Raw genomic sequence first — 13,440 nt, 5'->3', positions numbered from 1 at the left:
TTCCAGCAATCATATGTTTATTGGAAGTTAAACTGCAGTATTTTTTATGATTGAAATAGGTATTACAGTTACCCCTGCAAATGCTTAGGTCAATACAAAGCACCAAATTTTGTTGACATAAGAACACTCAAAGTCATTTTGGAAATAGAAAGGTTGTAGAAATTGCTATTTCCACTAAGTTATAAGTCAGCTATGGGTTATAAGTCATGGGTGTGTAAAATTTACTACAAGTAAATAGTGTGCAATTACTATCACATCTCTGCAGCTCTCTTTTCTAGTTCCTGTAGTTGCTATAGTCCTCAAGTCATAATCTTGACAGCTATTCCCCACCTCATAACCACTGATGAGCAGAGGTCAAGACAACATGAAAAGGAGAAGAAAAACATCATCAGATGCTCTGAAATACAATTTGCTGACACACACAAGTGCAAACATTTTTATTCTCCAGACTCGAACCCCCCAAGAGTCTTTTTCTTACAGCTTTCCTGAGAGGCCAGGGCAATCAAGCGCTCTACCTTGTTAGGAGGTGTTAATTGGAGTTAGTCAGACTCCTCACTTTGTCAAGGAGTCTGACAACAGAATTAATTAGAATTTGAGTATGTAAATCAATTCAAATTGGGGTCCTTATGGGGGAGGATTTGAAGTATTTTCACTGAGGAAAAACAGGTGCTGAGAACACGAGCCAAGTAGTGTCTGTGTGAATATTATGACTTCTCTTGTCATGGATTTTATCTCCACTGATCCACATTTGGAAAGGCCATAGATATACAGTATAAATAGAGGTGTTGAGCTGTACATCGCCCTTAGCTGGATGGACCATTTTTCATTTAGCCTGTTTTCATATTTCTAAGTACACATGCCTCGCAGATGCATTACTTAGGTAAATGATAAAATGTGTGAAAACACCATGGCAACAACAGAAGGAATAGTACGACTATGTGCTTTTGTGTGCTTTTCACCTAATTGGGTCTATGTTGTGAGTCATGTCATGTAAGACATGTAAATCTCATATTTAAATCCCACTTCGCTCACTTGAATTGTGAGCTGTGGTGTTACCTTGTAACACTTATTTGTAGCATGAAAAGGCTTGCTCGGGTCTTTTGTGCATATACGCTATGGGTTCTGAGAATTTCTGCTTTCTATTTTCAGGAGCAAGAAAACATGACAAAACGATCTTATTTTGTTTTTTAAAGATTTTATTTAGATTTCCCAGTATATAAAATCTACATCATAGGAAAACAAAACAAAACATACGACGACAACACACATTTACCCCACATATAAAACAAACACGCTCAACCTCAGTATCTTCATATCTGTTCAACCTAAATGAAGTACGTGAAATATAAATGAACATAAACATATGTGAAATATAAGTCTTGGAATACAGTTCATCTCTATCGAGTACACCCATCTTTTGTCCTTCATCGATTTAAACTTCAACAATACGATAAAATGATCTTAGTGCTTCCTGACTGTGACCTTAAAACAGAAATGGGCTTTCACTGTATGTCATCCCATTCTCTCATCATTTTCTGTTGTCATTTACTATGCTTATGATTATTTGCATTTATTATACCTGAAGTGTTTGCATATGAAACAATTTTTTTAAAAATGACAAAATATGTTTTATTAGTGAAGGAAGATAGATTTAAAGCAGAAGAAGCTTATCGAATTGTAAATTAATGTTGCTGGAAATGATTTCCCTGCTCATTTGCATTAGCAGTTCACACTGCTTGCACATTGCACTTGGAGAAATGTTGATTATAATACCTCGTTTTGTTAAATGTTGTTAAAATGATACAAAATAAGATGAGATTGGCTATTTTTTTTATTGCCGTCCCACCCATCTGAAAGCATTTTATTGTTCAGATGCAGAGTAAATTTTATACTTGTTGCAATGTCCACTTGTTGGCAGCAACCACTCTATTTTAGAGGTCCAAATTTGTGGCGACTATAACAAGCCATAAAATACAGTAGGGTTGCAGGTCCCCCTAATCATACACATTTACTGCATAACAAAACTGAAAATATATCATATCCAGTTGTTTCAGTTCCTGTAGCAGCTATTGTATGTTTTAAAATGCATGTATAGATTTCTATTTTCAGCTGATCAGCAGAAAAACTGCCACTGTTTATGAATAAAACATACTGAGAAAGACATTTGGACAATGCTTTGTGAAAAGCTGTTTTATTATCCATTTAATAACACCTCCATGAAGACAATTTGTACAAGATACATCACATTCTAAAGTGCACGAATACTGTACAACAAAAATGACTTAAATACGCAGGGGGAGGGAATCACATTTGTAAAAAAATTAAAATAAAATAAAAACTTTTAAAAATAAATGAATAAAAAGGGACATGCTTTTTCAAAAACAACAATCACTATGCATGTTTCTGCTCAGGTATGTGAGAGGGGCTGGCCTGGGAAAATAACCTTGTGCAGCTTGCTTGGGGAAACATTAAGCTTTGGCACCTTTAGAGAAAAGAGAAAAAAAAAAGACATTAACAAGGAATGGAGAGCACTCAATAATAAACAAAAGAATTATATTTAGTTTCAATAAATACAGTCTTAGGGGCTTGTGTAGAATGCATAATAACCCATGCCTTTTGGGTTGTCCTTGTTGTACTCCTCCGTAGTCAAGTCCTCACACTTGATGGTTGGGGAGTTCTCTGTGCTTGAGCCCCCAGGAGACATCCTGCGCCTCTTGCACACCACGGAGTACACACCAGAATCACTAGAGTCCACCGATTTCAGTGAGTGGGATGTCTCGATCCAGGTCGAGGCCGGTGGCGCGCTCTCCTCGGGCAGCTTGTCTTTAGTAACCCCCAGCTGGTCCTCCGGGAAGGCTGGGGGGCTTGGACGAGGGGACCAGGGCAGGCCCGTGGTCATCTTGCGCTGGTAAGAGCTTCTGGTGCCCCAGCCCGCAGCCATGGAGGCGAAGGCCGAGTCTGGGTAGTAGCTGAGGGCGTGGGACGTCTGCAGGGAAAGGGGTTTGATGCCGTAGGACAGCAGGCTACTGGTGGAATAGTCATTCTCATACGACAGATCCAGTTTGTTGGAGCCCGGCTGCTGGACTGGGGGGACGAACCAGCGCTGAGCAGAGGCAGCAGTGCTGACGTCCTCACTCTGTGGGGAGAGAAGGCTGTTGGTTTGGGGAACAGCCCGCTCACTGGTATAGAAGCGGTTCTGAGGCAGGTTGTTGACAAACTGGTCCTGAAAGAAAGGCTGCATGGCATAGCGGGCCCCGGGCACAATCTGGGTGGAGCGAGGGGAGTCTGTAGGGGACGGAGTCAACCTGTCACTCTCTGGAGCTGTGTACATCCTGTTCAACAAATGAAGAACACACATACAAAAAAAATAAATAAAAATTAGTTGCAAGACAAAGTTCAGGGTCCAAGACATGCATCAAAAACAGATCAACCACACTGCTTGAAGTGCAAGACACGTACGAGTCATAGTTGTCCCGGAAGCCTTTTGCAAATGGGTTGTGATCTATCTTCAGCTGTGTGATCTGAAAGACAAAAAAAAAAATCCTGCATAAATAATGTGCATCTTAAGGCAAGCAAATGCACTGTGTGACTTAAGAGCAATAATAAAGATTTATATTTTTAATACATGCAATTGAAGGTAGGATCGCTCCAGTTTGTTGTATGTAAATACATTAACATTTTTGCCTTTATTGTAGAGTGACAGCTGCAGAGAGAAACAGGAAAGGTGGGGGGGGAGAGAGAGAGAGAGAGAGAGAGAGAGAAGGGATAATATGCAAAGGGCCCCGGGTTGGAATCCCAGGCCGCTGTAGTATGGTGTTCGCTCTACCGGGTGAGCTACCGGGGCGCCCCATATATAAATAAATTCTACATCCAACTGAAAAATGAATTATTGAAATGCTTACATCTGTGTTCTGGTAAGCAGTGACTGCTATAAACTGGTTCTCTGGGAAGGTGAAGGTTTGAGTTCTGGCCTCGTTGTTCATGTCCTCTACCCCGTCTTCTGTCACCTCAACAATGTGCAGTCGCGGTTGGTATTTATGAAGCGACTGCAAGACTATCATCTGCAAAGGAGAAATGTGTGATAATTGCAACACTGTAGATTTCAAACAAGCTGCATAAATGTTTTTGTATTCTGTATCAAAAATTAAATGGTTCTTGTTATTAAATATCTTTAAAAAACATGGCAATCATGCTTGAAAGTTATACTATCCAAATATTTATTCTCAATAAATAAAATTTGAAACAACATTGATAAAAAGCAGTCCACTTGGCAAATAGTGAATTCGAGCATGTCAGAAATCAATATCTAACCTGTGTGTTGTTGTTGTTGGCCCCTTTATTGTTGGTCAGCTTCAACTTGCCAAAAGAGATTTCTTGCCTCATCCAGTGAGCGCCAGTGTTTGGGGACTCAGGATGAACGTACATTTTGTTACCTAAAATTGAAATAATGTAGTAAGTAATATGACAAAACAGAAAAGTAGAGAGCCTGTGTCTGTGCAAACTATGTTGTCTAAATATAATAGACCATATTCTGCTTTTTGACATCATTTTTGACAACATTTTTTTTGCATCTGATCATTTTATTCTAATAATTTCAAGGCTAGGTAAAATTAAATTAAAATACATAAAGCATTAATTCTTTTTTAGATTGTTTTAATAAAAACAAATATTAATTAATGGTAGATTAGAGAAGGGCTAATGGAATTTATTGGAATAAAATGATCAACTTTTGTTTTAACAGAAGCTGAAAATGCTTCTGTGTCTTCAAATTATTCTCTCTTACCATTAAATTATCAAATGTATTTAAAAGTTATAGCTCTTTGCACTGAAGAGCTTAAATTATTGCATTAAAAAAACACTCGAAATCGTATGTTGCAACATTGCTGCATCATTTAAAAAATGCGTTTTATTAAATTTTTCGATTTCTTTTTCAAGCATTTATAAAAACACAAAATACAAATTTGCCAGAGCTAAATAAGTTTAGTTAATTCTCTAACTCACCTTGCATATTATTGTCTGCTTTTCCACAAGTGACCCACTTTCCTCCCTGAAAGCGCCAGTGATTCGGGTCAGCCAAAACAATTTCTACAAAGACATTGTAATGGGCCGTGAGGTTGAGTCCAGTGATGTTGAAACTGAGGAATGGGAACATCCGTCTGGATAAAGGAAAACAGTAATAATTAAACAGCTGTGCTCATAAAAACAGGCAACACACAAGAAAACGTTGGCACTGAATGCCTTCACGTGTTGCATTTGGCAAAATGCTTCACTAATATTACATTTTAAATCAATGTAGACTTCATTTAATAAGGGTCACGTTTAGCCTGTTGTGTAATTGTGCACTTACCAGAAACGAAAACTTGCAATTTAAAGCACCAAAACACATTTAAAAAGTGCGTAAAAGGAGCTTGTGCTTAAAATTTTGCTCATGCATAAAAAAGGTGGCAAGAAATGAAAAATAATGGCTAAACGGGCCAATTGGAAATATAAAAACGAATTTCATATTCAGCACGAGTGTCGTATGTTTAAATTGGGCCTTTAAAGCCTCCGGCAACTGCTTACCTGCCCTGTTTGGTGATGATCATCTCGGTCTGGTGCCGGTGGAATTTCAGCCACAGAGGCCGGTTGCACAGATAGACCTGCGCTCTGGCTCCGGCTACAGACCCCGGCAGAGACATGGAGCCAATACCCGTCCCCGTCCCGGGATAGGAGGGGTACAAACAGCCCGGACCCTGACTGAACTGGTACCCTCCGCTGCTAAACTGGCTCCGGCCGGTGCACACGGAGGAGGAGGAGAAGCCTGTTGGCGGCAGGACGGAACCGTAATGAAGTGACGCCGGGTACCTGGAGCTGCTGGACCCGTTGTACACCGACCCGGTCTGTCCTGCATAGGGAAAGAGGGAACAGGGGCTTGCCATGTCGGAACTCGCCTGGGACGACGAGATGAAGTATCTGTCAGAGCCAAGTTCATCTATGTTGTAACGCCGAGCGCTCGTCAACTCGTCCTCACCGAGCACCGGGGAGCCTTTCCTCCCATCGGGCCCGGTTTTAGTGAAAGTGTCCCCCTCTCCCTCACCCAGCATCCCGTTTCCCACCCCGCTCAGATATTTCTTAGGTGCGTTGCTAGACTCTGATTCCGTTCGGTCGACTTCCTGATATTCAAGCTGCGATGATGGCCTCGGGCTGTTGTTGGCACTATCCGACGAGGAGAGATTGTAAAAGGTCTTGGGTAAGTTAATGCTAGCGCTGGGAAGGATGTTCTCTAACTGCATTGTTTAGATCTTGCAATAAATAGGAAGAGTTTCAAGAGTCCAGAGTGTGAATCTCAGCCAAGGAGGCGACACAACCACCGGCGCCCAGGTTGTTTCTGTCTCTGCACGCCTCCCTCCCTTACGAATGATGGAAGGAGGTTAAACCTTCTCCTCACCTACGGAATTTCAGATCAGATTATGGGCTGGACATGAGATGTTCAGCGGCTCTTATAAGATGTAGTTCTCCACACACCCAACTGATTGTAAGCGATAGGGGAGGAGCTTTTGGAGAAGCATGCGGGGGCACCAGCCCTCTCCATAGCCAATGGTTGCACTACTCTAATTCAATTAGAAAGCGTCTGGTAGAAATAATATCAAGAGAACATTTGTCCAAACTGTCGCTGAGTTTAGTTTTACGTTAGTTTTAAGTGGCAATCGGTTCACAAATCCCCAAATTTATATCCTTTCACAATAAATTACAAGTGCAAATAATCTTCAATTTGTTGTAAATATGAGCGAGAGATAATTTCCGAGAGGCTAAAATGACAAGTAGAATTTCTTCACATTTTACCACAAAAACTAAACACGAAATGGACTAAATTAGTCGCACTTCACCAGTCCCGCATCCACCATCGCGCACGCACAATCACCTCTAAACGTTCAGCTTCGGCTTCAAGTCATCACAACCAACACAACAGCAAAATACACATTCAGATATGACTTGTCAGATTACTTCCACTCACTCACCCAAGAAGATTTATCCTCGATTAACAGCAAACACCGAGATACCCCCCCACCAAACCACTCCAACACGTTGGGGGGAAAAAATCACATGTGCACCTTATTTCCTATAATTGGCCTCCGTCGCCTCTTTCACTCCAGGTTGTCAGTGTTGGCACTAGTAAAACTATCGACTGTTCAGACTGCCTGAAAAGGTAGATATGAAATTAAAAAGACACTCTTTTTATTTTATTTTTTTTAATTCTTATTATTTGTCTCTACTTAAGAAAAAAAAGTCAACTTTTTTATTCTTTTAAAGGGAAGCTTTTCTTCCCTTTTCCTCAATTTTTGTTGCCTATCAGAAACTGAAAACATAAAAACATAACTGCATATGTTTGTCCCCCTATTTTCGGAGTTTGTGCTTTTTAAAATCCAACCTTTTGTTAAATTATTGTCAGATTGTTCATTAGGCTAATTGACACGCAACAAAAACATGCTTTATCAATGACTATATGAGCGATTACACAAAAGTAGTTTATTAACTACTAGGAAAAACAATAATTTGGACAAAGGGGATGGATTCCCTAATTTAATTTGCCTTATAATAAAACATTGAACCGTTAAAATTACGCTTAGGCTCAGTAGACTCTGAATATTTGAATGCAATTTCACTTGTTCTTTTTTCCCTTTCTTTCTTTTTGCATTTGAAATAACGAAGGTGAACTACCGTGTTTAAACGGTGGTAAATCTCCCTTAACTCAAGCCACTGAAATTCAAATAACGTACAGGAGGGTGCTGTTCTGGCAGGGGATGCCCAAGCGGAGAGAAAGGATGCACTAACACTGCACAAGTCTGCATGCATACCGGCGAAGGAACGATGGAAAATAAAAACTAAAGGACTATAATCACAGTTGTTGGGTAATAATAATAAAAAAAACATGAATATAAAGTAATTTATAATTGTCCATGTCTGTCTCTCTCACACACACACTGAAAGAGCGAGTGAGAGAAATCGAAAGCTCCCGAAACCAGAAATAATCAAGGAAACATGTCGCATAACAAACGTCGTTCATACTATACCCAGGCCTGATGATAAAGGGATTTCTCAGCAGTGACACGGGGACAGCGCTCTCTAGTGACTGATCGTGATAACTGGGCAACTGTCCCATCGTTGGTTATATTAAAGTAACTTAACACTGTAAGAGAGCTGCATGCAGGCAGTTAACTCTCATTTTTTTCACTTGTATCTCACTTTACATCATCTTCAACTGCAGTGAACTCAGCTTGTGCCTGTGTTTGCATCTGTGTGTGTGTGTGCCTCTGCCTGTGTGTGGGCAGTTTGTGCATGTGTGAGTCTTAAAGTAAGCTGGAGGGGGAGTAAGGGGTGAGATGAATTTGGGGAAAATGGGGATACAAATCTGTGAAAAGCTGAGGGAGAATCTCGGCTGGAGGCAGATTGGCTCGTGTCATAAATGGGACAGTAAAGCTGGTTATTGGACCATCAGGGGACCAGAGCTACATGCATACAGCACACAATCTGTCAATCAAGACAGAGACCCTTCCCAGACTACCGCACAGAGACGGAAACACCAAACATTTGACAAGTTGTTTTTTTTACCGACTCAAAACCAGTTCTATTATTTATTTGGACCTGTTTCTCAACAGAGAATCTCACTTATCTGCAGCATAACCAAATCCTGATTTTCACCAATCACCTCCTTCTTTCTGATCTTTGCTGCAAATGCAAAATTCCTCAGGGAAACTTGCAAAATGATGAAACCAGAGCAGCTTTTAGGTTTTGCAAAATAGGGTTACTCTAAGTCATTAATTCCATTTTAGCAAAATCAGGGGAAACTGCTGTTGTGAATGCCCATTTTCTATGAAAAAGGCTTTGAGTGAGTGTGGTGGTAATGCAAAAGGCAAAATTAACAAGCACTAAAAATATGCATTACGAGGATCATGTATAGGAAAGTACTGTTTTTGAGGAAAATTTGGCTTTCATGCCACCTCCTGTGATCCTTTACAATCTCATTAAGATATAAGTAAAGTGAAATATTCTTTGCATGAATTATTTCACAACTGATCATTGTACTTTACGGTTATGTTTCACAGATGATTACAAGCCCATTGAGAGAAAATCTCTATAAAACAAATGTAATGCTATTGGTTTAATGGCCGAGGTCTAAAGTATGTTGGTTTTCCAAAATGACCCCTAAGACTCAGTTGCCATTTTAAAGCTAGAAAACAAAATAAATGTGATTTACAGGCCACCTATAAATAAGCTAATTCCAAATGAGGTGGATGTTTAGGTCCTACTCATAAAGGAGCTCCCACTTGTGACCTGTCAGCATGTTTCTTGACCACCTATAAAAGTCCAAGTGTGTCTGAGATGACCCTCTTTGGCCCCGGGCCAGGGCCCGCGCGACAGGGGAAGGGAAGTCTTACCATATTGTTGTCAGAGTAGATCATCAACAGAGCACATGAAAGGAATACATTCCAGGTTTTATGGGCCAAGGTGGCTGCTGAAGCCTTTGCTCTGGAGTGAATTCATGTACCCCATTGCAAGGATTAATAACGCAAGTCTCATTAGAGATCCTCGCCACCGAGACCCCTGGAGGGAGGGGTGCTGGGAAAAGAACCGAGTGCAATGTGCACCATGTCAGCGCTGCGCTCCTCCGCAAATCATCATCCTCAAGAACATTTTTATTGGAAAGAATTTATTTCACAAGTTTATCAAAGATGTCCCTCAGTATATTTTCCAGTGTGTGGGGATCGCTAACATTTAATCAAAGCAGTAGTCTTTACACAAGGAAAGCTTATGTTACAGACATGCTGCTGTCTTCAAAGATACGAAGGTGACAGCTTTCATGAATTTCCATTTGGGTACATATTGCTTTCATCAATTACATTCTCTTTTTCTTATTTCCTTGTCTACCATTTTCTTCATGATTTAAACAGCACAAGGTTTTCCCTCTAGACTGGTCAAAATGTATTTGTAAAAAATAAGACCTTGATATTTTTGTCACCATGCATTTTTTTAACATATACTCTAAGAACATTAGAATATGTAAAGTATATTCATGTTTGATGTCATGTAGGCTATTTCAGATGTCATTCCAGCAGAGCAAATAATCATGAAATGGGAATCTTCCCCATCTGCAACCAGTCAGTGAGTGAGACCTGCGGGAATTCTCTCTATATATGCAGCATGTTTGAATTCCTCAAAATACATTAAAATACGGCAGATTGCATAAAACCATGGGATGCTACTTTGCGTCATATCACCAGATAAGTCTCAATGTCAGCATGTTGCTGCATGCATGCATGTGTGTATGTGTCTGTTTGCCTGTTTTGTGTGTCTGGCCCGTGGAACAAGCGGTGGATTATTGCAGAAATGTATCTGGGGATATGTGAGCCCAATACTTTTGTGGTGCGCAGGTTTTCAGGGGGCAATCATAATCCACTGTGTTAAGACAAATCTTAGAAAAATAAGGTGTACTGACTGCATTCAGGGAAATAGGATTGAAGCTGCCCTCACTGTATTTGATTCCCCAAGGCATGATAGCATGATTTTTGGATTACTGCATTATAGAGAGTCTCACCCAGGGCCTGTGGGAAAAGCAGCAGGTACACACTATGGAAGCAGGGTGAGTTTCAGGTATCTGTGCTCTTCTTATCTGACATTTTATAATTTCTCACAAATAAATTATCTCCAGGTACTGCCAAGTCTAGTAATGTTTTCCAGATGTTGAGAAAACGTGCAATAAATACACATAATCTCTGTTAAATCTTTCATATTTGGAGTAAAAAAAAAATCTAACTAAAGTAAATACCTGCAGCAGGGAGTAAACTACAGAATTGGGTAAGCAGATCACTGAACTGATTTTGACACATTCACCCTTTTACTTTCACTCACTGTGTCGTCATGGGCAGAACATGAAGCTGATGACGCTAAAAGTGGATGGTAGTCCGATGGCCCGAGTCTCACCCCATCCCCATTTTAGCATCAACCTTTGTTGACCCACTTCTCCCAGCCCATCCTCCTGAAACACTGGAGGAATTGACATAAGGGACCAAAGCAAAATAGCAGGTGCTAAAAGTTTGACGACGTAGACTGGATATATGTGTTCTCTGGAACGTGAGGTGTAAGGGAGGGTGGTGGAGTTGTATCGACTCGGCATTAAGCCTCCAAGATAACATGCTCTCTCTAACAGGCATAGTCTCTCGGCCGAGAAGAGTTGGGGTGAGCTGGGGTGGGGAGGGGGAGACGGTCCCACACTTGAGCTCGTCAACCAACCAGCCACGGCCACCAAGACACAGCAACCCAACCCAGATCACCCCTGGTTCTCTGTCCTTTCCCATAGCACTATTACTGCCAAACAAGCTGGGCTTTTATCACATCGCTAACCCTGACTCAGAAACTGCATTTCAGGAGGACCCTTTATTTTTTTCTCCTCTTGCCTTTTATTTATTTATTTTTTTTGGACAGGGAACACTAACAGATTTACACCACAGGAGTATTCTGCTGCTGCTCCTGCCTCAATGTGGTTAAATTAGTGAGTCAGAAGTGAGAATGTAGAGTTTTAACACTTCTCTCTCCTGGTATGAAAGTTTCTAGAGCGACGCAGAGGAAAGCCCTAACTGACTTACTGTCTACCAGCCACAGGCATATGCTAGTGGGAGGGAGGTTATGTAGACATGATTAATGGTTTAAGGTTGACCCCCCCGGTGAAACAGTGATGTTGCCTCAGCATCTTCAGTCTCCTCTTGGGAGTAGGGAATACATTCACAGTGCTGGAAGGCCCTGAGATGCCCCTTTCCCCTTTAAGGCCTCATTTATATGAATACTGGACACATTTAAATCAATATTATTATTTCTTTTCATTGCTTTGTGCAATTAGATATTAAACTAGTTGATAAAATGCCAAATTATTCACTGAAAAGGCTCCTATTTTTGCTCTGGAGAAATGCATCCAGCAGCAATTAGATATAATTAGAGACCACAGAATGCTTTTGTATTAAAACATTTGCAGCAATTTGGCAGCTGTATAATTTAGATGTACTGGATCATGCCATGTACATACATGAAAGCGCACGCGCATGCTCACACACAATCATATACACTTGCACACACGCTCATATATGCACACACAGAGGGACCTCAGTGCAGCGGACACCTTCAATATTGAACCCAGACCCAGGCCTGGTCTCTGTATTTACATGTAAATGGTCTACAACAATCTGCGGCCCCTTTCGTCTGCTCTGTCCCTCCAGCCGTCTGGGCCTGGGGAAGAGAGCTGCTAGTCAGATGGGGGGGACCACATCAGATGGGCTCCCGTGGTTATGGAGCCAAACGCTCCGAAGGGAGAGGGAAGAGGCTGCCTGTCTGGCAGCCACTGAAACAGCAGGGACTCCCACATATCATGGAAGTGGTCCATAGTTTGGTCTCCTTCTCTGACTGGAGAGCAGGGGAGAGATGTAAAGGACCAAGCAAAGGGCCTTCTTGTCTGAGGAATGAGACCAAAGCAGACGTCATTTACGTTTAAGGGAAGGCCCACTTATGTGGTTTGGAAATAAACTCGGTGGGACAGTTTAGTCAGGCTTTCTAGAAGAGGGCTGAGAACCTGGTCTCTTCCTTGTGGGTAGAGGTGTCATATTTGACAAGTGTATATGTGGATGTGGAGGGGTGGGTGTCAATAATAAGAAATTACGAACAGCAGTGAGCATGCATATCCAAGTCACATGGTGGAGGGAAAGAGCCTGCCTGTATTTGTTCCTTATGATCGTCTGTCGAGTGTTTGTGTGTCCTTCTGTGCTGGCGGGTCAGATATGGTGGAGGTCTAGACACATGGACCAAACATTCTGTCTGACGCGGGAGCACTTGTTTCGAGGTTCATCTGATGGTCATAGACCTTGATAGAACAGACCAGCCGAGACAGGCTGGACCAATACTCAGTGTTAATGGTCCAGACTTGATTTCAAAAATCTGGTGTATGTTGAGCTATTGAAGCCACTCGAAAATTCAGACTTTTAGCTGTTCTGTCTTTCATGTGTGTATGCACACGGTATGAAATGAATAATGTTTTAGTGTCTGAAGGTTCAAGATTCAACTCACGAGCCAGTTAGAGAGAGAGGGGGCAAGCCTTTAAGTGCCATTTAAGTCCCATGTCTTACATTAATATTTGACAAACTGGTATTAAGCTCCATATTAGAGGTATAGTTTGACATTGTGGGAAATACATGTATTTGTTTTCTTGTAGTTAGATGAGACAGCAGCTGATTAGCTTAGCTTAGCATAAAGACTGGAAACATGGGAAAACAGCTAGCTTGGCTCTGTTCATAGGTAACCAAAACCGTCCACCAGCTCCCCTAAAGCTCACTATTTAACACAATATATCTAGTTTGTTTAATCTGTACAAAAAAGTGTGAAAATGACAATTCACTGTTATATGGGGGGTTGTGTGCCGGA

At 41.2% G+C, this 13,440-nt stretch overlaps 1 protein-coding gene across 5 annotated transcripts; it reads right to left on the bottom strand.

Annotated features, from left to right (window-relative positions):
• Positions 1-2,163: 2,163 nt before the first annotated feature.
• On the bottom strand, positions 2,164-7,131 carry eomesa (eomesodermin homolog a). Of its 5 annotated transcripts, none has more exons than XM_044170843.1 (7): positions 6,999-7,131; positions 5,563-5,884; positions 5,002-5,156; positions 4,312-4,433; positions 3,903-4,061; positions 3,460-3,521; positions 2,164-3,332 (listed from the first exon to the last, which is right to left on the bottom strand). In XM_044170843.1, exons 2-7 carry the CDS (start codon positions 5,676-5,678, stop codon positions 2,579-2,581), a joined length of 1,368 nt encoding a protein of 455 aa, XP_044026778.1. In that variant the 5' UTR covers positions 5,679-5,884; positions 6,999-7,131; the 3' UTR covers positions 2,164-2,578. The 5 variants fall into 5 exon arrangements, with proteins under 5 accessions (XP_044026778.1, XP_044026779.1, XP_044026781.1 ...); XM_044170844.1 differs by lacking the exon at positions 6,999-7,131 and adding an exon at positions 6,902-6,994; XM_044170846.1 differs by lacking the exon at positions 6,999-7,131 and adding an exon at positions 6,823-6,953.
• Between the last annotated feature and the right edge of the window lie 6,309 nt (positions 7,132-13,440).

This window comes from Siniperca chuatsi, linkage group LG17 (assembly GCF_020085105.1).
Source record: "Siniperca chuatsi isolate FFG_IHB_CAS linkage group LG17, ASM2008510v1, whole genome shotgun sequence".
Taxonomy (NCBI): Eukaryota; Metazoa; Chordata; class Actinopteri; order Centrarchiformes; family Sinipercidae; genus Siniperca; species Siniperca chuatsi.
The sequence above is the reverse complement of the archived record's forward strand: the minus strand, read 5'-3'. Positions and strand labels throughout refer to the sequence as shown.

What these genes read in the sequence shown, in the direction of transcription:
- eomesa (XM_044170841.1), bottom strand. Translation starts at nt 6,272, where the DNA reads ATGCAGTTAGAGAACATCCTTCCCAGCGCTAGCATTAACTTACCCAAG. An exon ending in ATCATCACCAAACAGGGCAG is followed by an intron (nt 5,157 to 5,562) that starts GTAAGCAGTTGC and finishes TCCTTTATCCAG; the next exon opens with ACGGATGTTCCCATTCCTCA. An exon ending in CCAACAACAACAACACACAG is followed by an intron (nt 4,062 to 4,311) that starts GTTAGATATTGA and finishes TCTCCTTTGCAG; the next exon opens with ATGATAGTCTTGCAGTCGCT.